Source organism: Hesperophylax consimilis, chromosome 23 (genome assembly GCF_061612785.1).
Source record: "Hesperophylax consimilis isolate HC1 chromosome 23, BYU_Hcon_1.0, whole genome shotgun sequence".
In the NCBI taxonomy this organism is placed as follows: Eukaryota; Metazoa; Arthropoda; class Insecta; order Trichoptera; family Limnephilidae; genus Hesperophylax; species Hesperophylax consimilis.
The window spans coordinates 6,688,134-6,711,961 of record NC_142858.1 but is presented as its reverse complement, the minus strand read 5'-3'; the positions used below and the strand labels follow the sequence as shown (position 1 = coordinate 6,711,961).

Genomic DNA, 23,828 nt, shown 5'->3' with positions numbered 1-23,828 from the left:
CGCTCAGTATCATACTGTAACTTTAACTGTTATTTGTTGTGTGGATTATAAAGTCGGTTATTATTCATTACTTACATGTAATGGACTGAGAATCATATGTTCACATCTAGAACAGGAATTCAACATTCCAAGTAGGCAGAGATTGAAATGCCACTGACTACTTCTTGCTATTTATCAAATCTATTTTTACGTCCCTTGACATTTACGCTTCTTGGTACCACTGTTTAACAGTCATATTTGAGGCGGTTCTCAAGTAAATATTGAAAGATTCACGGTGACATATTTTTTCATGAATGAGCTAATTTTCTTATACTAGATGTAACATAACAAATAGGCTTTTCCAAATTTAATTGCTAACTTTTTGGAACGGAAATTTTGTGGACCACCTCATCTAATTGATACAAATCTGAATCTTAATAAGGTTTACTTATACACAAAAACGATCTCTCTCGGGTTACAGATTTTTTTGAAATTGCTGGTGATTTTTTCCAGAATGAGACTAAGGAGAAGAGAAGGGATGGAACAAGTGGTCTGACGGTGCATCATTAATACATATATCCAGTGATATGAAGAAAGTAGTCATACGGCTTCTAGTGCAAGTATAAAAACGGAGAAAACTTACTTGGAGTTATTCTTTCCCTGCTGCGAGGATCCGTGACCCATGACCCTCAGTTCCTTGGCAACGTTACCGTTAGCTGCAGCTTGCTGAGGTCTCTTGTCCTGTGGTACAAAATATATAATGATGAGTATATTTAATTTGGGAGGCAGGTACCGCCGCCCCAAGAGCCAGTTATTGGATAAACAACACCTCTGCCACAAGTCAAACCGAGTGGTTCACTACATTAAGTGACTTGGTACAGATGCCGGGGTTCGAAGTTTGTCCAGGGCTTGTCCACAAGATAGATACCAGTTGGGCGAAACCCTTTGCCTCATAGCCTAGCGCCGCAGTGGTAGGGATAAATTCATACGTCCGTCACTCCTGTACCCACTGACATCCAGATTCCTACCTACTCTATCTACTCATACTTCTATCCTTTCCAGAACTTTCTCTCCATTATTTCCTTAAAGAGAGAAATGTTAAAAATGCCATAATTCAAATTTCCGAAGAAAATAAAACTTGCCTTGCTACGGCTTACGCTTGCTTATTACATAAAAAACTTTATTTTGAGTTTTTTTTATATTAACTCCATACAAGGGGACATCAAGAAAATAATTTCCCTTAGGGACTGTGCCATCTTTGGGGATGACTGCGATGTTATGGAAGGAAAAAAACTGTGAGGGGTGGGTAAGCACTTAAGGGTCAGTATGTCCAGGAGTATGAATCCCTCCCCCACTGCCTACTTATTTGGAAATTAACTCTGTATGTACTTATTTATAGAACAAAAAAAATCTTCTCGAAAAATATATTACAAATTAAAACTTCACATTCATTTAGAAGAGATTCAATGCCATTTTAGTGAAAATAGAAGTAAATAGACCCACAGGCTAGACGAATAAAGCGCCGTACCGTTCAACGTCATAATCAACCATAGATACATTTACCGGCTCAAGTTACACCTGTTGTATTAACCGTTAAAATTGTTCATTTCTACACCATCGGAATCTAGTTCCAGTAAAACGAATAGAGCTAAGTGCAATCCATAAGTGTGACTGTTATCCACGGACTCTGTGCAGAAAAAATTGCTTTTAATTCAAATTTAAACTCAGCATTTATAACCAAATATCAGTGACCCGTGTTAAACTAACTGTCACTCTTGTTTAGACTGCTGTGATTGTGTGTAATCGCCGCCATTTCTTCTGCTGCCTTGTCATTGGCTTACTGCTATTGCTGCTCACTCCTATTGGCCGTGACTGAGGTAAACAAATATCGAATCCAAATCCAAAAGATTATTTGAATAACTTGCAATGCCTCCTAAGAAGCTGCAGTCTGATGACTCCGAAATACTGAAGCATATCGACTTAAAATTTGACAGCTTTCAAATGTCTTTTAAATCCGAAATAAGGGACCTCATAAAAACAATAGATTACATGTCAAAAAAAATCGATGATTATGAAGGAAAACTAAAAACAATGGACCTGGACCTTAAAGAAGAAAAAACAAAATCAGTTAGGCTCGAAGGCGAGATTGCGGAGCTTACGAAAATAGTTAACCACCTCGACAAAAGGAACAATAACCACGACCAACAGCTGCTCGAAAACAACATCGAAATCTTCGGCATCTCCGAAAACACCAACGAAGACATTGCCGACACAATTATTAAAATTGCAACCAAAGTGGGACAAAAGATTAACAGAGAAGACATTATTTACGCCAGCAGGGTAAAAATACGCCTACATCCTCTACCCGATGGATCCGGACTTGCTACCCCTCGCGATACCCGCCACCGAAACATTGTGGCCAAACTCGTTACCAAGAAACTGAAGGACGAACTGATTGCCGCCATCAAGAAGAAGAAAGGACTCGACTGCAGTAGCATAGGTTTAGCCGGAGGGAAAATATTTATTAACGACCAACTCACAAGAAAAAACAAATATCTATTACGTTCCGCGAAAGAGTTTAAAATCGCTAACAATTTCAATTTTTTATGGGTGCGAAACTCCAAGATATATATAAGGAAGAACGATACCTCTCCCGCAATCCTAATATCTGGCCTGGCTCAATTATCAAACTTGTTATAACTTCAAAACCTTCTACCTTGTCTACTCACTTTTTTTATAACTCATTAAATTCAACTTATCCATCATTTACTCCCACGCTCACAACACACCACAACAACACACTCATTCTACCCATAACAGCCGCTAAAATGTTTAACAATCATACCTACACACTTGCACATTCAATATATTATCAAGCGTTACACTCGCCTAATGCATATCCCAGTGGACTTGTGACAGACAACAATAAATCGGTAATTTACTTCGCTCTCTTATGTCCGAAAAATTAATAATTTTTTATCAAAACGCGCGTGGCCTTTGCACTAAAACGAAAGAGTTTTATCATAATGTTTTGTCAAATGAATTCGATATAATTTTAATTACTGAAACATGGTTAGTAGACAGCATATCTGACAACGAGCTCTTCGACCCCAGGTATAATATTTACAGAAAAGATAGAGACACGCCCCTAACGGGTAAAACCAAAGGAGGTGGTGTCGCAATAGGTATAAAAAAAGAATTTACTGTTCACTCACGCGACTCGTGGAGCTCGGAAGCTGAAGACATCTGGATTTCACTAGCATTAAAAGACCCAAAACGCCGTAAATCTAATATTCACATATGTTGTTCGTACTTACCCGGAGTCGGTCCAAAGCTATCAAATACTCAGCGTTTATCCTTTCTCAACAGTCATACGTCCAGAATTTCCGATTTAACCACAAACTATCCAAACGATATCTTCTTATTAATTGGCGATTACAACATGCCTAACATCATCTGGAACACCACATATCATCCCCGTGGTACTGACATCTGCTCCACCACCCTCCTTAACTGTCTATCTTATTCGGATTTAAAACAATACAACCACATTCCAAACAGGTACGGTAGAACACTCGACCTAGTGCTCTGTAACACCACAGTCTGCGTCACTCCTGCCGACTCTCCTCTGGTTCCGGAGGACGCACATCATACATCCTTAATAGTTGAACTCAATATTTACGCCCCCATAACCACTTCCTCACCCCAGACGATCAAGTTATTTAATAAAGTCAACTATGACCTAGTCAATGACGCTCTGGCAAAAACTGACTGGTCTTCTGTTTTAAACGCACAGGACGTTAACACGGCGGTTAACAGCTTTTACCTAATCATCGACGCCTTAATAGATGACTTTGTTCCAAAGAAAGTTGTGAAACCAACCAATTTCCCAACGTGGTACTCATCGGCTCTTATTAACATTACAAAAGAAAAGCTGAAATTCTTTCGAGCCTGGAAACGCCACAAGAACCCACTAGATTACCAAACCTTTTCACTGCTCCGAAAAAGACAAAAGAAAATTGCTACTCTCACATACCACAATTATATTTCACATTTAGAACATTCTATACAAAATAATACAAAAAAAATATGGAGCTTTGTCAAAACGCAAAGAAAATCTCCCTACATGCCGGAACACCTAACATACGGCTCGAAAATCGCACACAACAGTAAGGAGATCACTGACCTGTTTGCTGACTATTTCTCTACCGTCTTCACTGATCATACCCCAAATTTAGCACCTGATGTCAAGGAACCTGATCCGTTAAATAATATAGCCATAAACTCAATTAAAATCAATGAAGACATCACCTACAAATATCTTTCATCCATTGACATTAACAAAGGACCTGGTTTAGATAGTTTGCCTGGTATCTTCATACGTAATTGTAGTAAATATATCACTATTCCGGTCAGCGCAATTTTCAAAAAATCATTAAGTGATGGAACGTTTCCTCATAAGTGGAAATCTGCCGTAATAACTCCCATTTATAAAAAAGGCGATAAACATGACGTTACAAACTATAGACCTATCTCTCAACTTCCTATCTTAAGTAAAATTCTTGAAAAAATCGTTTACGACCAACTTTACCCGACTATCGCTACAGCAATTACACCCAACCAACACGGATTCATGAAAAACCGGTCTACTACATCTAACCTGGTCCTATTTGTCAACTATTTGCACAGCAATATGGACGAAAGGGTACAGGTCGATGCTATGTACACCGATTTTTCAAAGGCCTTCGACCGCGTTATTCACTCAATTCTTTTAAATAAACTTACTCGTCTTGGAATACACGGTGACTTATTTAGATGGATTAAGTCATACATTAGTAATCGTAGTCAAATTATCTCAATAAATGGTGTCTTATCCAAAATAATCAACGCAACCTCGGGCGTTCCTCAGGGTTCTCACCTTGGTCCGCTTTTCTTTAACATATACTTAAACGACATAGGCTCATGTTTCCAACACTCAAAATTTTTAATGTTTGCAGATGATATGAAAATTTATAAAACGGTCATCTCTCTATCGGACTGTAGAGAGCTACAAAGTGACTTAGACAGGCTCTGCAACTATTGCACTGTTAATTATTTGGACCTCAATGTTTCGAAATGCCACACCATGTCCTTCACCAGAAACAAGCATATAATTAACTTTCCCTATTCACTCCGCGATGAACCCGTGATCTCAAAAAGCGAATGTAAAGACCTTGGAGTCTACGTAGACAGTAAACTTATATTTAATACGCACATTTCTTCAATCACTACCAGATCTTACAAAATGTTAGGTTTCGTACTGCGTCTGAGTAAATTATTTAAAAATCCTCGTACGCTAGTAATGCTTTATTCCTCACTAGTCAGAAGTACACTGGAATATGCATCGCCTGTCTGGAATCCCAAATACACTTACTATGTCAATAATATAGAGCGCATACAAAATAAATTCATTAAGTACCTAGGTTATAAATACAACAATAATTATATCTGCACTCTCCAATCCCTGAAATCCAGGCGAACGGTAGCTGACATGACTTTTCTCCATAAAATAATACACAACGAAATAGACTGCTCAGAACTTCTATCCCAAATAAATTTTAACACCCCATTTAAAAGAACTCGACACACCAACCTTTTTTACACAACTAGTAATAATACAAACGCTGCAGCCAATTCCCCTATTTCTCGTATCCTTCAAACATTCAACTCAATTCAAACAAGCACAAACACCGATATATTTTTTGATTCTCTCCCTCTATATAAGAAAAACTTTTTTAGCACACTGAATTCGCCCACATAACACATACAACCACACACAGACACACATGCACACGTACACACACACAAACACTCACACACACCTCTCTCCTTCCCCAGCACACTAATTTAACTTAACTTAAAAATGTAACTTAACCGTAAAATGTATAATATACCTCATATGCATATATGTCAGCAACATGTCATTGGTACCAATTATTGTACTAACTTTTATAATTTTGTAACTATTGTCATCTATGTAATTATGTACTGTTTGTTTCTGCAATAAACAAAATAAATAAATAAATAAATAAAAGAGCGTCGTCCCATCTTGTCACACTTGCTATGAAATAGTCAGTTTAACTCTCCCTAGGCGCCCCAAAATATATTTCACATCAAAAGTATATTTTTACAGTTTCTTTCATTGTTATGTTTTGTTTAAAAACGATTCTTCCTCAGTACAAAATACATCGCCAAAAGTATTAGTGCGTTTATTATCACAGATCTCCGATGAATTCTCTATCCATCAATTATTTGTTGCCAATATATAGTAGTTTTTTTCGGCCTCTAGTTAACGAATCCGTATCTAAAAGCAAATATTTGGGGTTTAATCCAACTGTTCTTGAACAATATACCGTAATCCCAAATCCACACTCCACTGCGTCGAGTGCGATCTCAGTGTGAATTAGCAAGAGTGGCAGACAAGGCTACTCAGAATGGTGAATTCATCCCGCCATAGTACCTAAGTTGGCTCCCCAGTCTGAAAATAGCTGAAAAGGCTGGAGTTCTTTTATTCGCTATTCTCCAGTAGTTCTATTTCCCAATAATTCATTTTCAAGTTACAGTTCAACTCTTGTTTGAGCTACGTTACCTAGAAACCCATTTAAGCGCGGATGAACTAACATTTGAATAGGGCCTTCGCTTTCGTATTGGTGGAAAGCGTTCAGCAGGATGATACATGTTTGATGAGCAAAGGTACGACAAATATAAAGAGATCTTAATGTTAACATGATTAAATTTTTGGGTTCTTATGCCGTGTTGCGCTTTTACCTTTTTAGCTAACGTTTCGGACAGTTATAGCGTCATACCATCAGGGCAGATGTGGATTGTCGTGAAATGTATGTTTGTTTACGTATAATATGAGATAAATTTCTTAAGAGCTTGCGATAAATTTCTTAAGGCTCATTTCAGTATAATATAATTTGTAAAATTAATTCTGTTTTTAAAGTAGAAACAAAATATGAGGAAAATATTGCAGAAACCAAATTAAGAAATCGTTTAAAGAACAAAATGAGATTATTTTTTTTTTTAAAGAATAAAATAATACCTACATAGTATACATATCATATACAACCGGACAAATAATTACATACATATTTCTTAGTTTAACCAACTTAATTATTTTAATCTTATTACTGGGTTTTTATTTTTATTTTCTTTCTTTTATTTAATTTTAATTCATTTAATGCAACATAATTTCTTTATTTAGATATAATTGGTAACATAAAAAATTGGGGCCTAGTGAGGCTCACATCACCAAGTAATATTCAATAAAAAAATACTTGAATGTACTCGTATTAATGAATTAATTAATGTGTTAAGAAAAGAAAATTGTATCGGAACTTATAAAGCTAACCGATACGCTAGCGCGAAACCGGTAACCCGCAAGATAAAGCATCTCGTAAACATAAATCAGAAGGAATCTCAAAAAATATATCATAAAAAAAGTCACATTGAAATTTGAAGTGGTTGGCGAAATCGATCACAACCATTTACCTGTTATCATTTTTTCATGGCCTGTCACTTTGAAAGTGCTCATGTGTCAAAGCAGTGCCAACGCGAAAATTCCGACAGAAATTTCACTCTTGTTAACGTTTCAACATCTGTTGTTGCAGCTTGACCCTCGCGTTCAGATAAAAGTGACAGATATTTTAAAAATATTTTTGTACTAAAATCATTTTCACTACTACATCCCTGAAATGGTTCAAAATGTAAATAATTACTTCTATCGTGTTCCTTCATGTATATTCTTGTGCATCAAATAACTTATTTTTGAGAATATAATATGTGAATTTTTATTTATTTATTTTATTTTATTTATACGCCCATTGGGATTTACATACATAGTTCTTAAGAAAAATATTCTGAAGATTGTAAGTTCACAATAGTAACAGTAATAATACATTCCATATATCCATTTGTCATATTATAACTGCAAGTAAATAGTAAATGCATACAACAATTATTTGTAGGTATAAACTTGAACAAAAATAAGAATATGTATTGTTAACAAAATATAGAGCGTTTGACTGGTTATCGTGGCCTGTTAAATCGAGGGCGATCGGTCTGCCATTTTAAATACATATTTTAAATAGTTTATATAAAAAAAATATTGTGAAGATTATAAGTATAGAATAGTAAAATAATATTAAAGAAATCATTTTTATATTCATCTGAACTCATTTTTAAAGAATTTAAAGTCAGAAAATTAAATACTCTTTTCCTGTATCACGCAACCTTACAAGTTTACAAAGATGATATCCTAAACAAAACCGCACCATTCAAAAACACAGCAAATCTCAGGCAAAAATACATGTTACCAATTCCGATTGGTAAAAAAACTTTGGGTAAGCAAAACTACAAATACTTAGGAACAAATTTCTTCAATAAATTGCCAGAAAATATAAGATCACTAAATGATTGTTTCAAAGAATTCAAAACACAATTAAAAAAATATACTGAAAACCTAAACTAAATAAAAAAACGTAAATAAATAAAAGAAACACAAAAATAAAATTAAAATCTAAGAAACTAAACAAATAATACCTCATCCCATACACACAAGCAATTGTTTATTATGGGAAAACATTGAATAATAATAAATATTAATCATATCATAATATCTTTTATCTTATTACTAGTAAAATATATATATGTATATCACACATTGTAAATTTTTTTATTAAATAAATATAATAAAAAAAAAAAAATAATATTACATTCACCATTTGATATATAAAAGCAAGCAAAAAGCAAATGGAAACATGATAGTTTGTAGGTATAATCCTGTTGTAAGAAATTTTTGAATAAACTTACGGCACGGCACGTGTCATCGGGAACAATTAGGAACGTCTCAATGTTGTGGTCCTTCAGGTAAGAATTCCTCTCTCCTCCGTTACCCGGTTCCACGTTGTAATCGTCGCCGAGACATTGGTAGGTCTCCTTAGTTATGTGAACCCGCCTGTGGGATATATAGATATTATTTAAAAAAAATTCAAAAATTATTAACACTGTTACGTTAATTTGAAAGCGAATATAAGTGAATGATTTAGAAAATTGTGACTATGACTTGCACTCAAAGTCAACTCTTTCCGAGTGGGCGCGTTACCAATGGGGTATTTTCTATGAACACCGTGAAAACAAAATAAAATAGCGAAAATACCCTATTGTGCTACGAAATTCACAACCTAACTAACTAACTAACCATCACGCCGTTTCCCCGGAGGGGTAGGCAGAGAGGAAATAAATCATTTCCTCATTCATATTCATTCAATGCTCGTAATAGACTTTCTTAAAATTACCTTATATGTATTATAGGGTTTTCCAATAAGAGGTGTTATTTTGAATAGCCCGCTATTTCGGTAGATGTAATTTTTGAAGCTATCATTTTTAGACATTTGACAAGTAAAAACTATGTTATTAATAAAAATGGAACAATACATGCTTCAACAACGCATTAAAATTATTAAAATTCACTTGAGTGAATCAAATGCAAATCATCTAGAGTGATAATTGACCGGTCAGTGGTTGAGTGGGCATAGCGCTTGGGTCTCACCCGAGCGTCGCGTGTTCGATTCCTCGGCTGGCTAAGTCCTCCATCACAACACAAGCAACATTTTCGGCTTTCTGTGATGGTAGTAGGAGATTTTCAAACATTGTTGGGTTATTCGTAACCCGGGAATGTTTGTCTTTCTTTTAAAAAAAAAAAAAAAAATAAGGCCCATTTCCACCTCGGTGACTTCGTCAACAAGCAAAATTGTCGCATCTGGGGCTCGGAAAACCCAAGAGTTATTGTTGAAAAGCTTCTCTATCTTCAACGTGTGACTGTTTGGTTCGGTTTATGGTCCGGCGGAATCGTTGCACCTTACTTTTTTGGAAATAAGGCTGGAGCAACAGTTACGGTGAATGGATCGCTATCGTTATGGCCGGAATTTGATGGTATTGTTCTGGACAACGTGTACTTTCAACAAGACGGATCTTTTACGATTGAATATCAAAATAACACCTCTTATTGGAATACCCTGTATTTCTCAACCTAATATAATGTATATTTCCTAAAGCTCTTAACAAACTCACTCCTAATGCGTATTTTCTATATCAAATGTAAACAAATATTTCGATATTAGGGTAAGTTCTCAACTCATTTCTTGGGAAAGGAATATAAATATTTGTATTTGCATCTACCTTTACAATATTCACTTACTAAGATGGTCATGTTGCCAACTTATAAAATAACGCTTCTACTGAGGTTTTGATATACATATATCCACCTTTTTGTATCTACAAAAATCACTTGTAAAGTTAAAATATTTATTTCAATTAATTTTCACTTTGATTCGAACCTTACATTTTCGAAAGCGAAATTTATTTCATTTTTACAGTGAAATTTTCAAAAATTCAATAAAGTAGTGCGGCACGCATTCGCACAAAGCAATGTAACAAAGATTTCATATTGTATTTGTGCCTGCATTCTTATTGAGAACCGGAGAAAGAGTCGCCGTCTTTTGTGTACAATGCAAAATAACACTAGCCAAAGGAAGCTTCGAAAGAAAATAATGTGGGATACGGAGAAAATAAATCAAATTTTATGATTATTATGCGATTAATTTGAAAATTATAGATTTAAATGTTTTGGCCACTAAATAGATTCAATAACATAAAAAGACATTAGTTATGCTTATAGCTTCATTGTAACATCTTCCTTTTGTAAAATTTTCTACAAAGGACACATAATAATATTATATGAGTAAGAACGTTAGAACTGAGCACTTGGTGGCGGTTGGCAACTTTTAGAATTAAATTAAATAAAACATTAAAAAGTAAAATGTATTGCCCAAACTTTACGCAGAGTTTTTTGAATAATAATAATAATAATAATAATAATAAAAATTGGATAATTTGTAGAGCGCCGTTTTTGTGAAAAATCACCTCGCATCAGCTGATTTCAAAAAACTCTGCGTAAAGTAATTAGTAAAACTCTGCGTAAAGTAGACAGTAATTTTTCCTCATGAAACATTTTCATGTTCATTTTTGAACATGAAAAGTCAAGTGTGCCAAATTTCATCAATCTCGGAAAAAAGTGTAAAATTGTATAAAACACAAAGCCACGCAACCCAGAATACTTCTTCATGTATATGTTCTTTAATTTAACTTATTAAGTTAAAAAAAATCAAAGTAAATGGTTAACGTTGGCACAATTCGTAAGTTCATTTTTCTCGTAGTTCGAATATCGGTAGCAACTTAATTTATTAATAAAACTATTCATATTGTTAGAATGTTTCTAATAATAGTTAGAACATATTATTTTAAAGTGATTGAATGAAAAAGTTTGAGAATGTGTGTTTTTGTTAGTGGGTTAGTTACCCAGGTAGCCCCCCGCTCTCCATGTAGTTGGCTAGGGTGACGTCGTTGGACCACACGTCGAACTGCCACTTGCGCAGGCCAAGCACGCCGCAGTGCACGCGCCCGGTGTGGATTCCCACGCGCATGTTTACATTAACGGCCATCACTTCACGCACCAGACTGGGAACAAAACATCAACAAAACAAAATTATTAGAGTTAGAGTTCAGGAGCAGAAATTCTAGTAAATGCCTTATTATCCAAATATCCTTCATAAACGGCTGCTTACACACAATAAATTACTATATATAAATTCTTATTATTATTATTGTAAATGGAGTCTTGAAGAAATGTAAATGTTCTAAGCAAATTGCTCGAGGATTAGAATAAAAAATCAGTCAAAACCAATAACATAAGCGCAACTCTATCTCAACTCAATATTTTATCGACGGTACTAAACTCCAGGAAGTCGCAACCATTCGAGACCTAGGCGTAATATTTGATAAAAAACTAACTTTCACACCTCATATCGACAGCATTATTTCTAGATCCCTGAAAATGCTAGGATTTATCAAACGAAATAGTAAAAATTTTCAGAATCCCAAATCAAAAATAACGCTGTACAATTCCTTCACCCGCAACGTGTTGGAGTACGCAAGTTCTATATGGAGTCCAACCTACAAAGTTCATATTCAGCGAATAGAGCGGGTTCAAAAACATTTTATGTACCACCTAGCGTATTGTGGATAAGCGAGCTCGATCACTTCCTCATTACACCGATAGACTAAATTTCTACAATGTACGCACCCTTGAACAGAGAAGACTAAATATTGGTTTAAATTTTCTTTTGAAAATTGTTAATGCTCTAATAAACTGCCATTTTTTACTCTATCAAATTATGTTCAACGATCCTAGAATTGGTTCCCGACTTATACATTATATTCCGTTACATATTAAAAAATATAAAACTAAGCTGGGGTATGACTCACCTTTACCGAGAATGTGCCGTTATTTTAACGAGACATATAAAAGTCATTCCATTGATTTGTCAATGTCATCATTGGCCACCTTCAAATCAAACGTAAACAAGACTTAAAGCTACCTATCGTGATGATCTAAAAAATAATTACGTTGCTGTTATGAAATATATATGTAAGTGTATGTATGTGTGTATACATGTATGCATGTAGGTGCATACATGTACATTAATGGTGATGCCCCTGGGAAGACTCACTAGGTTAATTAACTCCCTTCCAGCTAACTTGGATATTTTCCATATGTCCTACAACGACTTTAAGCGCGAAATATTGTATTTGTTTTAACTGTATACTTATGTATAATTTTTTTTTCCATATTTTGTTTACCGCTTTTGCATATGTTTTAACTGTATACTTATGTATAAAATTTTCTTCAATAATTTGTTTACCGCTTTTGCAATGTATTGGTTTTTGTACTGTTTTTGCAAATAAATAAAATAAAATAAATAAATAAATTATTCTTTACTTACAGTGTTGTGTTTATCAATGTTGTGTTTGTCTGTAATTAGTGATAGTATCAAACAAGTTTAATCAATGTAATTGTATTTCGAGAGCTTTGATATGAATCACTGTTGACAAACCTAAGAAAAAAAAAAAAAAAAACATCAATTTTTCAAACTACAAATGCCGTCTCATATTGGGATATTTTATAAGAAATAGGAAAGAATTAGGAATTAGTCTTACCAAACCTTTGAAACTTCTCATTAAAAACAAAAAATCTCTTTCATTAATGATCAACACGCATAAAATCTCTAAATAATAAAAAAATAAAGTATTTGTGTCTGTCTGTTTGTAGGTAACCGAATAAATCATCACAATGAACTCCTAACGTGGAGGACAATATACTATACCTTTGTAATACAAATATATTTAAGAATATATAAATGTTAAAAAAATGATAATTCATCACATCTTTAAAAAGTTATATAAATTCAGGGAGAGTGATGAAACAAAAACTTTATTAACGAGGTTATATAGGTTAGGTTAGGTTAAAAAAAATTTTTAATCGTTTCTAATAACTTTATATCACTTGAATTGTCACTGTGTTGAGTTATCATGGAACCCTGTTTGTACGCTTAGTTCTTCTAAACTACGCGACGGATTTTGATTAAGTTTTCACTATCATTTGGAGAATTTCTTCCGAAAGGTTATGTATGTAAAACATGTTATTATATTTTAAGAAAGTCGAGGAACGTCGGATACACGTCAGCTAATATTTAATAAAGAAAATGAAATTCTACAAAACCAGGTAACCCCAGATAATTCGTAGTCGTTCTTGTCCTTTTCTGATGTGAATATTTTTAATACTGTATTGGTTCTTCTCATTATTTTTGTTTTTGAAGTTATTACTAAAATATGTCCCCAGAGGTTTAGTTATGTTGGGTATGCCAAAAAAGATCCGAGTCAAGATTTAAACGGCTTATAGTAGATATTGCATTAACTTTCAAAAGGACTAAGACAAAGTCACGTTGATTCTAAAAGTAAAACATTTTATCGAAAAAATCACTTTATATTCAAATTATTAATGAATCTAGTTTTGTAATTTTATTATTTTCTATCTCATTCAAATTTATATTACTAAACAATATGATTTATAATATTCCAGCAGTTGTGTAAATTTGAGAAGTTTCCAGATTTTAATAGAAAAACAAACTTTCTTTCATCATACAGCGATGTAAAGTCATTACTACAATAATATTTATATAGTAATATGGAAAAAAAAATTATATTTAAAAAAAAAATTATTGTGAAGTATGTGAAGAGTTAGTGTGTGTGTGTGTGTGAGGGTGTGTGTGTGAGGGTGAGAGGGTGTGTGTGTGTGTAAAACCATGAAAATTAGATTTACATTCAAAATAATATTATTTAAAAATCAGAGATTTATTTCAAATAATAAAATATGAAAGCACATTTCATCGTCTTTCACAAACAATTTTTAGTTTTCGGATAAATTCAGAAATATTCCATTAATTTTGATTTTATTGCAAAGCGGAAATACTCAGACCCTCAAAGTCAAAGGAATCATTGTGTTCATGGCGAACTTGTTATTCTCTTATATATTTAAATAAAAATATAAAATTCATTACATTTCAACTTGATTCCATAAATTTTAGTTTTTCTCTATTGAAACAGGATCAAGCACAGCACAATAATTCTTAATTAAATTGAATCATTAACTAGAAATCAACATTTTTCGTCTCCATATGGAAGTAGGTCATCATTATTAATTCAAGAAATGGTCATCAACCCATCCTTATTTAAAGGATGGGTTGTTTCATAAAATTTATACAATTCATCAAATTTAAACGTTCATTTACGAGTTCTGTAAAGGTCCTATTCAAGGTCCGTTATTAAATCATTATGGGCTAGTTACTCGACAGAACTGAAATAATAACTGAACTTGAAAAGAACTTTCACAAAACTTTAAAATTAGCTTTGAAATTTAAAGAATTGTGAACTTACGCAATAGCATCGATCATGTCCAGTCCCATCTCAACACAGCACCTTGCGTGATCCTCCCTCGCCTCGGGCAGCCCGCTCACGCAGTAGTAACAGTCGCCCAGCAGCTTGATGCGCAGGCAGTGGTGCTCGGCTGCTAGACGGTCGAACCTGCGGCATAAACAGCAGCAATTGAGGGTCTTGATTATTCCAAGAGACTTGCCGGTAAAAAGTGTATATAGTTTTATAAATGGCTAGCTGAAGTTTACCCAGCGTTACTCGGGGACTTATTCGGGGTTCGACTTATTCTTATTCGACTTAATCGAGGTTTGCGGAAAAGTTTTGCGGTTATGAATTCTAGATAACTGGGTGCATTTTTAAGGTGGAAAAAATAGTGTTGTATTGTAATAAGTATTTGTTTCACTTGATCGTGCCATGTCTTCCTCGGGCGTCTTCGGCCTCTATTCAATTCACTTTTTCAACCATTAACTTCATAAAGTATCATGAGAAAATGCGTTGAGTCTTTCTCTACCGCGTTCGGGACAAACAAAGAAACGTTCATTTTTATATATCCACTGGAGTGATTTTCGGCATATTATGCTAAGATTTGCAAAACGTCTCGAGTGATCGCACCATTTTTATTAACATTTTATTGAAATATTATTTGAATTTTTCAATCATTCCCGCATGTAACAGTTATCATTGATAGAAAACTGAAATAATGCTTTCATATGTTTTCAATAGATGTCTAATTTCCGCCGGTTAAAGCTTGAGTAGTTTCGTCCATCTCCCTGACAAGGGGAACCCTTTTCTTTTTGTTAAATATTCATAATACATGTGGTCGTGCATGAATCGCTTTGATTGTTAAAGAGACAAGGATTTTTATAACTGTGAGCTTCAAAAAGTAAGCCAGGCCTACGGCACGTTCCAGAGTGGAAGATACGGTCAATATCCTCTGGTGTAAGACACCCACTCATAATTGAAACGTTGCTTGAAATGGCTTTAGCCGTCTATGATGAACAAACCTGAATAGCCAAGTTCTTCCCCACTTTATTCTTCCTCTTTTTTTATTTGGTACAATATTTTTTACATTTTTAGCCTCACAACATAACCCAATTGGGGATGCCATAGTCTCACTGGCTCCAGACGGTTAGGAGCAGTTTGTGGACCCCTGTGCGGTATTTACATAAAAAGCTGAGGTTATCCTTATACAGGGTGTATCGGCAAGTACCCGACAAACTTTAACCAGCTATTCCTCAGCACATTTGCAGTAAAACATGTTATTGGCGCTTTGCTGTCCGGTAACATTTTTTTTCCATTAAAAACAAAAAATAAATAAAAAATCCACACTCCGTCACTGTCATTTGCCTTGTTTCTCGCGTTCAACAGCTGTTATTAGCAAGTGCGTCAAAAAGTGTCCTCGCTCTTTTGTACACACTAAATAATAATAGTTAAAAATGAGACGAATGGTGCTGTACCATTTCGTTGTGATGGTAAAAGCGCGCCAACGTAGGTACGTACGTACAATATTCAACGAAACTCGAACAAAATATTGCCAGACGGGTTTTAAAACTTTGACAAAGGATAAAACATTGGTGACATGTGGTGAAAATGTGAATAGTAAATTTTTTATTAAAAAAAAATGTTACCGGACAGCAAAGTGTCCATAACATTTTTTACTCCAAATGTGCTAAGGAATAGCTGGTTAAAGTTTGTCGGGTACGTGCCGATACACCCTGTATACGTCTGGGAAAATTGACCGAACGTTTTTTTCTTGAAAATAAAATTAATTTTATAGGTCTGCCTAGGATATAGTAGTAGTCGAAAGGTCCTACACAGACTGGCGACATTAGTTTTCTTTCAAATGGTTAAATTACTTTTTGTTCAGTGGGAGAGATGATCGACTATGACCTTTTAAGACTTTTTTTAGAATTTGCCTGGTGATGATGGGAACTAAAGAAAACTTTTTGAGGAAAAACAGCTTATCGTTTATTTCTATTTCGTTTCAGATTTGGGTTCACTAAGCGAGGTTTTCCTGTTCGATTTAACTCCCCAGGCTAATTTGTTCGGTTTCGAGAACAAACAGCTTTACCCGTAGTGTTAATTTGTTCGATTTTTGGAACAGCTATATAGTCTCGTTAAAATCGTTATCTCCTTCACCGTCATAGTAATAAATATGAACTAAATGGCGTTAGAAAAAGAAAACACCGAGCCTTTTATTCAAGTATAGAAGATAATCACGGAATAATTACACTGTACACCTCTATGAAACCCAAGGTTCCGACTTTTATAAAACATTTTTCGAACAAAATGTGTGTTTTTTGGTTATCACTAATTTTAGTTCAGTGTTTAGACTAAAAAACGTAAAGTAGTATCCCATTTTTATAACTTTCTTTTATTTGATTTAAAAATTTGACTATTTCAAAATATTGTTATTCCTAACAATAAAATTTCAAACGTACTTCATCATCTTTCAAAAACAAATTTTAGTTTTCGGATACGCTAAGACTTTCTGACAGCACATTTAAAAGAATATAACGGTCAATATGCCAGAGGCCTAAAGGGTTAGTAATATTCTAGTCTTTATCCAAATGTGAGTATAGTCAATTTCAAGTCAGCCAGTTATGTGACTCCAATATATTTAATCACTCTTTTATAAAAGTTTCATAATATTTATAAAAATAAACGGAGTTCATCAAACTGACTTCTCAAAATCAAATATTCATTCCCCATTGTGATCTCAAATAACAATTTAAAATACATATGAATTAAACATTCTCCACAAGTCTGTCTCAACTTCAACCTTGAAATTCTCCAAGTAGAAGATACCTACGTCTCGCTAATGGTTTTGGGATTACAGAATTTGTGTGAATGGGTAATTGCTAATGAAAATTGTATCAGCGCTTTTGAAGCACGCCTTCATCAGCCTGTATGTGTTTATATGCGGGGACTGTCGCATCTGTCTATTGTCATTAAGCGGAAAGGGAGAAATGTAGGATTACCTCAATAATTGAGACGATGGAATGGAAATGGCTCAACTTAGAGCAACGAGACTTTTCTAGAATTCTTGACGATTAAAATATTTTGTAATGACCGGGGTATTATCAAATATTATCAACCTAACTTAACTTCATTTTTAAATTTTAATGTTAAAAGAGTTATTTTAATAAATGCGAGATTCTTTAAATTGGATTATTAATTGAACATTTAAATGGAACACTTATTTAAAATAAATTAAACGAAAATACTTGGTTTTTCGTCACTTTATTGATATATTTTTTCTGTCTACCGGTTTCGGTACCTCCGTACCATCATCAGGACTGTTATATAAATAATGCTATCAAATACAGAAGTACACATATATAATACATATTAGCTATAAAGAAAGAGACAGTATACTAGAGTGGGATAGTGCGTCAGTCGTGGGAGAGAGGTGGGGGAGGGGAATGTGGGATAAGTGAAGTAATGGGGAACATACTTAGAATTGGGCTGACAGTTAAATTTAATTGGTTATTAATGATTTGAATTTACCGATTTTGTTTGTTTCCAAAACATCTAAATTGTTAGAGGTACCGAAACCGGCAGACAGTGGAAATATATCAATAAAGTGACTTAAAACCAAGTATTTTCGTTTCATTTATTTGAAATGTTAATTCACAATGTGTTTGCTTCTTTTGAAAAATTAACATTTATTTAATTTTCTGTTGCATCAATCAATGATATTTTTCACCATTATAATAAATAGAATCATAATTATTATCTTGGAATAATTGCTGAAAAATTGTTAACCCGTGTGTTATTATTAATAATACGTTAAATTTCACCCGCTACCAAATGCAAAATTAACTGCCGGTGGTTACAGGACAGTCAAATTGTATAGTTACACTTAACATTCAAAGAGAGCATCATTCTCATCAATGCTTTACCAGATCTAAAGAGCTACGTACCTACTTTACGACCTTCCTCTTTCCCATATCCTTTACCCTTACGACGTATCCGGATTGGGGATGCGATGGTACTAATGACTTGAGCAGACTTGGTAAGACAGAATGCTAGTCTTACAATTGTATGTCTGGGTATGAAATCATCACAGTTGCTTGGTCTTGAAATGAGAATATGCTTGGTTCCCACTGGAATGTAATTTATCCAGTTCCTACCTCTCCGTAACTAGCAACCTTGCAGGAAAACGCTATGAATTCGGAACAATTGCAAGAAAATTGTGCAAGTTCGAGTGCGGTTGTGTTGAAAACCGAAAAAGCATTGTAAGTGATTGGTAATCCCGTTTTCCATACCTTGTTCTTTTCTACTCATATTATCACACTATTACAGTACTTAATCACATTACAAAACACTACTTCGTTTCGCTTCTTTTAAAGTATTTATAGCCCGTTTACAAGTGCATCTGAAGCTTTATTTTGTAAGCAGTTTCACATGCAACAACAGTCTTAGTTCAAATTACTTAAAAGTGATTCAGAGGAGTGTCTTGTCGTAGTATAACGAAAAGGTACGAATAACTTGAAAATAAAAATTGAAAAAAAATTAATACCAATTTTTGTATTTTTTTTGACATCCTCAAATCGAAAGTCCTTTTTCCAAATATCAAAAATGATGGCATTGAATTGAGGAATAAAAACATGTAATACGTTTCTTTATGAGGGTTGATAGGGATCGTGGAAATAATGAACAATGATTCGATTTGACCGGAAGGGCGGTAATGACAGGCAGTGGGGAGGAGGGGGAGGGATGGTCCCGCTCGGCTCACTGGATAATTTGAGGACTATGTACTCGTTCAAATTATGTAAATGGTATATTTCACAAGGAAACCCCCCAGTTATTGCCTACCTACACATTTTTGGAAATTGGGTAGTCCAAAATTTATATCGGAATACGATTAGGGAAATATATAAACAGACAAAAAATAACGATGGATTGCAGCCAAAAAACGAAATTTAAAAAAATCTAAAAATATTTCAATTGCTTGTTCAAGAAAACGTTACGTGCGTCTCCCCTCCACCTCGGAACCCATTTCAAAGTGAAATATCTGGGAAGGTACTTATTAATTTTAAAATTTTTGTATTACCTAAGCCACAATTTATTTAGTTTATAAATAAATAATTTATACTACGGAAAAAAAAACAATTATAAAAAATAAAATATATAGGTAAGTACCTTAAGCCTTTGAGTAGTTAAATAAATGCCTCTGAAGATCCAATTTTTTTTGAAACATCTAATATTATTTGGTTTCTTTGAAGATTAACATCGATATAAATATTCCATTTGGGAGGCGGGTAGGGGAACCATTTATTGCACACCTCTTACATATGTCACACAAAGTTTGGTGACTTAGCAGGGGTGTCCGGGATGAGGTTTGTCAAGGTCTATGTCTACCTACGGCGGGCCGGATCGAGACACAATGGTTAAGCTTTGACCTCTCCAGCAGGAGTCAATCGCCTAGTACCGCAGTTGAAGGAATGGAGAAACACCAACCCCCATTTCTGCCCACCTCCTTCCAGTACTTACTCTCCTTTGTTTTCTTAAAAATCCCCCTACACAGCATCCCCAAAGATGAGGAAGGCCACGAGGGAAATTATTTTCCTCAGAGCCTCCTGTGTGGAGCTAATGTTATATAAAAAATATATTGAAACTAGTTTATTGTACATTCAAATTATATTATGATGAAAGCTTTCATTAATTACTGTTATTATTTTAAATGATAAACTAACGTTTACAATACGTGTTTCAGGTAATAATTAATTATTATAATAATTATTTCTTCAAAAAAATAAAATGGTTTTCTTTTTCAATTTCTAGCAATTTATTTAGGTACGTACCTACTTACATATATGAGTACACAATTACGAACTATGGTTTTCAGAATTAAATAATGATGTTTACCCGTTTTATCATTTCCACGAAAACATTCCCTAGTATTACTCTAATATTGTGTTTCATTGAAAGCGTTCCAAAAATGATGATAAATAAATTCCATTACCTTTTATTTGTTTAGTTATAAAGCCGCATTCTTTTCAGGGAATCGTCATTATCTAAGGTCTAGCACAAGTGCCTTATGTTAGTCAAAATTTACACGATGAAGATTTTTATCAACATTTGCAGTGATTAGAATACTTTAAAAAATTCACCCGCAGTGAACTATGACAAAATATAGTTGACATCGACTAAAAGTTTCACAAGTTTATCGTGCTTTTCACTCCATAGATGAAATTAAAGGAATTTAAAAAATAAATTTTATTAAGTGAACTGATAAATTATATTTTGGGAGTTATTAACATTATAAATTAACAAATAATGTTTTTTTGTTATTTGTTTTTGAGGTGTTATGCCGTGTTGCGCTAACTCCTTATTTAGCCAACGTTTCGGACAACGTTACAGTGTCCATCATGAGGGCAGATGTGTAATTGATGGTGGTGAAATGTGCTTAACTACGTCTGTACGATACCGTGTTGCCAGCTCCACTACTCTACGAGCTGGTTTTACAGTAAAAATTTATAATGGTTTTCTGCGTTTAGCTTTGGTGTAGCCGTCAATTACCGGATACCAAGAACTATTGAGCTTAGCTCCGTCGTCTCTATTAATATTAATTGCAAATTTCAATTGCTTCCGTAACTAGGCGAGCTCTGTGAGTTTTGAGTCTTCCCAGGACTTCATGAACAAATAACTTCAGTAACAAATAATGCATTATACCACGTCATACACCAGCTGAACACATGTTTAGAGTTGATGTTGGCTTCATGAGAACGGGCCGCTTCTTCGACTCGAACGAGCTTCCAGCATCTGTTTTTTCTTCTTCATATAATCCAGCTTCTTCGAGACTCGCATTACTAGAAAATCTTCCTACAACCCCTACCTTAACCCGCCTCACAACGATGCCAAACTGGGTGGCACCTAAGCACCCCATTTTCTGTACAGACAGGGGCGCTCTTGTGAGGTGTCACATAAAAAAAAACATTTTTGCAAACAACTGGTTAGACCTTGACGTTTCTAAATGATAAAAGAGTGACTACGCCATGTATGGAATGTTTCGTTGTTGCCATCATAGCGTATATTTTTCGTCATTGAGAAAATTATCTATTTGTTAAGCGGCTCAGCGTTATTAATAAACTAGTCGACGACTAAGTTTTTCATATCGAGTCTAATTAAGTTTCTCGACTGTGTCACCATCGTTCTATGTTGGTTACAAGTAATTTGCGAATAATTATATGATGACGTAAGGTATTACGCTTATTTGATCGACGAACTGAAGGTTGCGGATAATATTTGTCGATGGGGGATAGGTTAAGATATAATTTGCTTATGGGCTGCACGTACTGATTATAAAATTATTGTCTTCAAAATGTATAAAAATGTGTATTGTCGACATCCGAAAGTAATGCTTGTTTTTGATTTAATATAGATATCAAAGAAAATTCTAACATCAAAATATCTTAATTGTAAGAAGACGATATAAAAGCATTTGTCGAAAAAGGTTTTTTAGGTCGTTTTCAATATTATAAAAAAATCTCTTTATTCATAATTTACAGACAAAATACAGTTAAGATAACGCAGAAATTTAACACTTACAGTAAGTAGGTACATGCAATAAATATAATAATGAGAGTTATTGTACTATATTTTTTATATGCTTTTAAACTGCCCATATTATGGTAGTTGAATAAATTAAAGAGGTTTCTATAAATAAAATATTTAATAATTTTTTTTCAACTGGAATTTATCTATAAAAAATAAAAACATAATTGAAAACAGGGAAATATTTGATGTAATTACATTATATTCACACAGGAGGCCCTGAGGAAAATATTGGAAAAATAGAGAAAAAATAATTTCTCTCATGGCCTACGTAATCTTTTTGGATGCTGTGTGGAGGTTTAGGAAAACAAAAGAGAGGAAGTTCTAGGAAAGAAACAGGTATTAAGGGTGGGTAGGAATTTGAGGATCAATATTTAAGTACCTGAATACGTCTGTCTCGACACAAGTGTACCTTAGTGAGACAGATGTCGAAAAAATTATGTAAAAAATCTTTATATTGATAAATAAATTTAAAAAAAATGTTAACGACAAGAGTGACGGACGTATGGATCCATCCCTCCTACTGCGGTGCAAATGATGGGTCGAGAGAGTTTGGCTGAAGAGAAGTCAGACCGCAGTAAGACCTAAAAAAACCTCTCCCCGTAAAACCGGGCGCGTATTTCTTTTCCGTGTTTAATCGGAGACAGTACTAGAGTTCAGATAGAGAATAAACCCGCGCGTGTTTCAAGGCAGTACTGCTTTACTTCCTCCTACTGAACACGGAAAAATAAATACGCAAACCTGTGTCCCCAAAAGTAGCGAGCCTCTTGGGGTTACCTATGGCAGCGGTGATGGCAAGGGTACCCATACCCGTCTACCAAATTGATTAATATACCTCCATGGTGTGCTTGTGTGTATGGGAGAGCAGTGATATCTATTTAGTTACTAAGAACTTATAACTAGTTACATTACTGTTTTTTCTATCATTAGTTAGTGATTTAAAATAGAAGTTTTAATTTTTTTTTTTTTCGTTTTTTTTTGTATTTTTATGAAACCATGGTGAGAATCGTAGGTCTGCAGGCACGTATTACCCACAAAAAGAAGAAATTACGTACATGCGAGATCTAGTAACCTTCTCATATAATATATTTTATCGTTTGCGTTCGTACAATGTGTTCATACAAAATGGCAATATGTATAAAAATATATTTACGAAAAGATAATTTCACTCGTTGGATCATAAAACATAATTATCATATCATAACATAGAAATACTGAACTTTTTGGTACGTTATGAACAAACGAGATTAGGTGTATATAATATTTCTATTCAACAGGGCTTGAAAATAAATTTCTTCTGTCATGTTAAAAATTGGATATCAAACTTCAATGCAGTCTAATTCAAAATGTTAATCAATAATAATAAATTTATAAAGTGAAATTATTCCTTTTAAAAATGGCTCTCTCATAAAACA

At 34.1% G+C, this 23,828-nt stretch overlaps 1 protein-coding gene across 1 annotated transcript in view; it reads right to left on the bottom strand.

Moving 5' to 3' along the window:
* The window catches only part of LOC149412269 (adenylate cyclase type 6), a 563,657-nt gene that overhangs the window by 44,354 nt on the left and 495,475 nt on the right, over positions 1 to 23,828 (bottom strand). Inside the window, exons 12-15 of the mRNA XM_089646087.1 lie at positions 14,854 to 15,000; positions 11,380 to 11,538; positions 8,833 to 8,977; positions 623 to 720 (exon numbers count right to left, since the gene is read on the bottom strand). Coding sequence (XP_089502213.1) covers positions 623 to 720; positions 8,833 to 8,977; positions 11,380 to 11,538; positions 14,854 to 15,000 — 549 coding nt within the window. The remainder of the gene's footprint in view (positions 1 to 622; positions 721 to 8,832; positions 8,978 to 11,379; positions 11,539 to 14,853; positions 15,001 to 23,828) is intronic.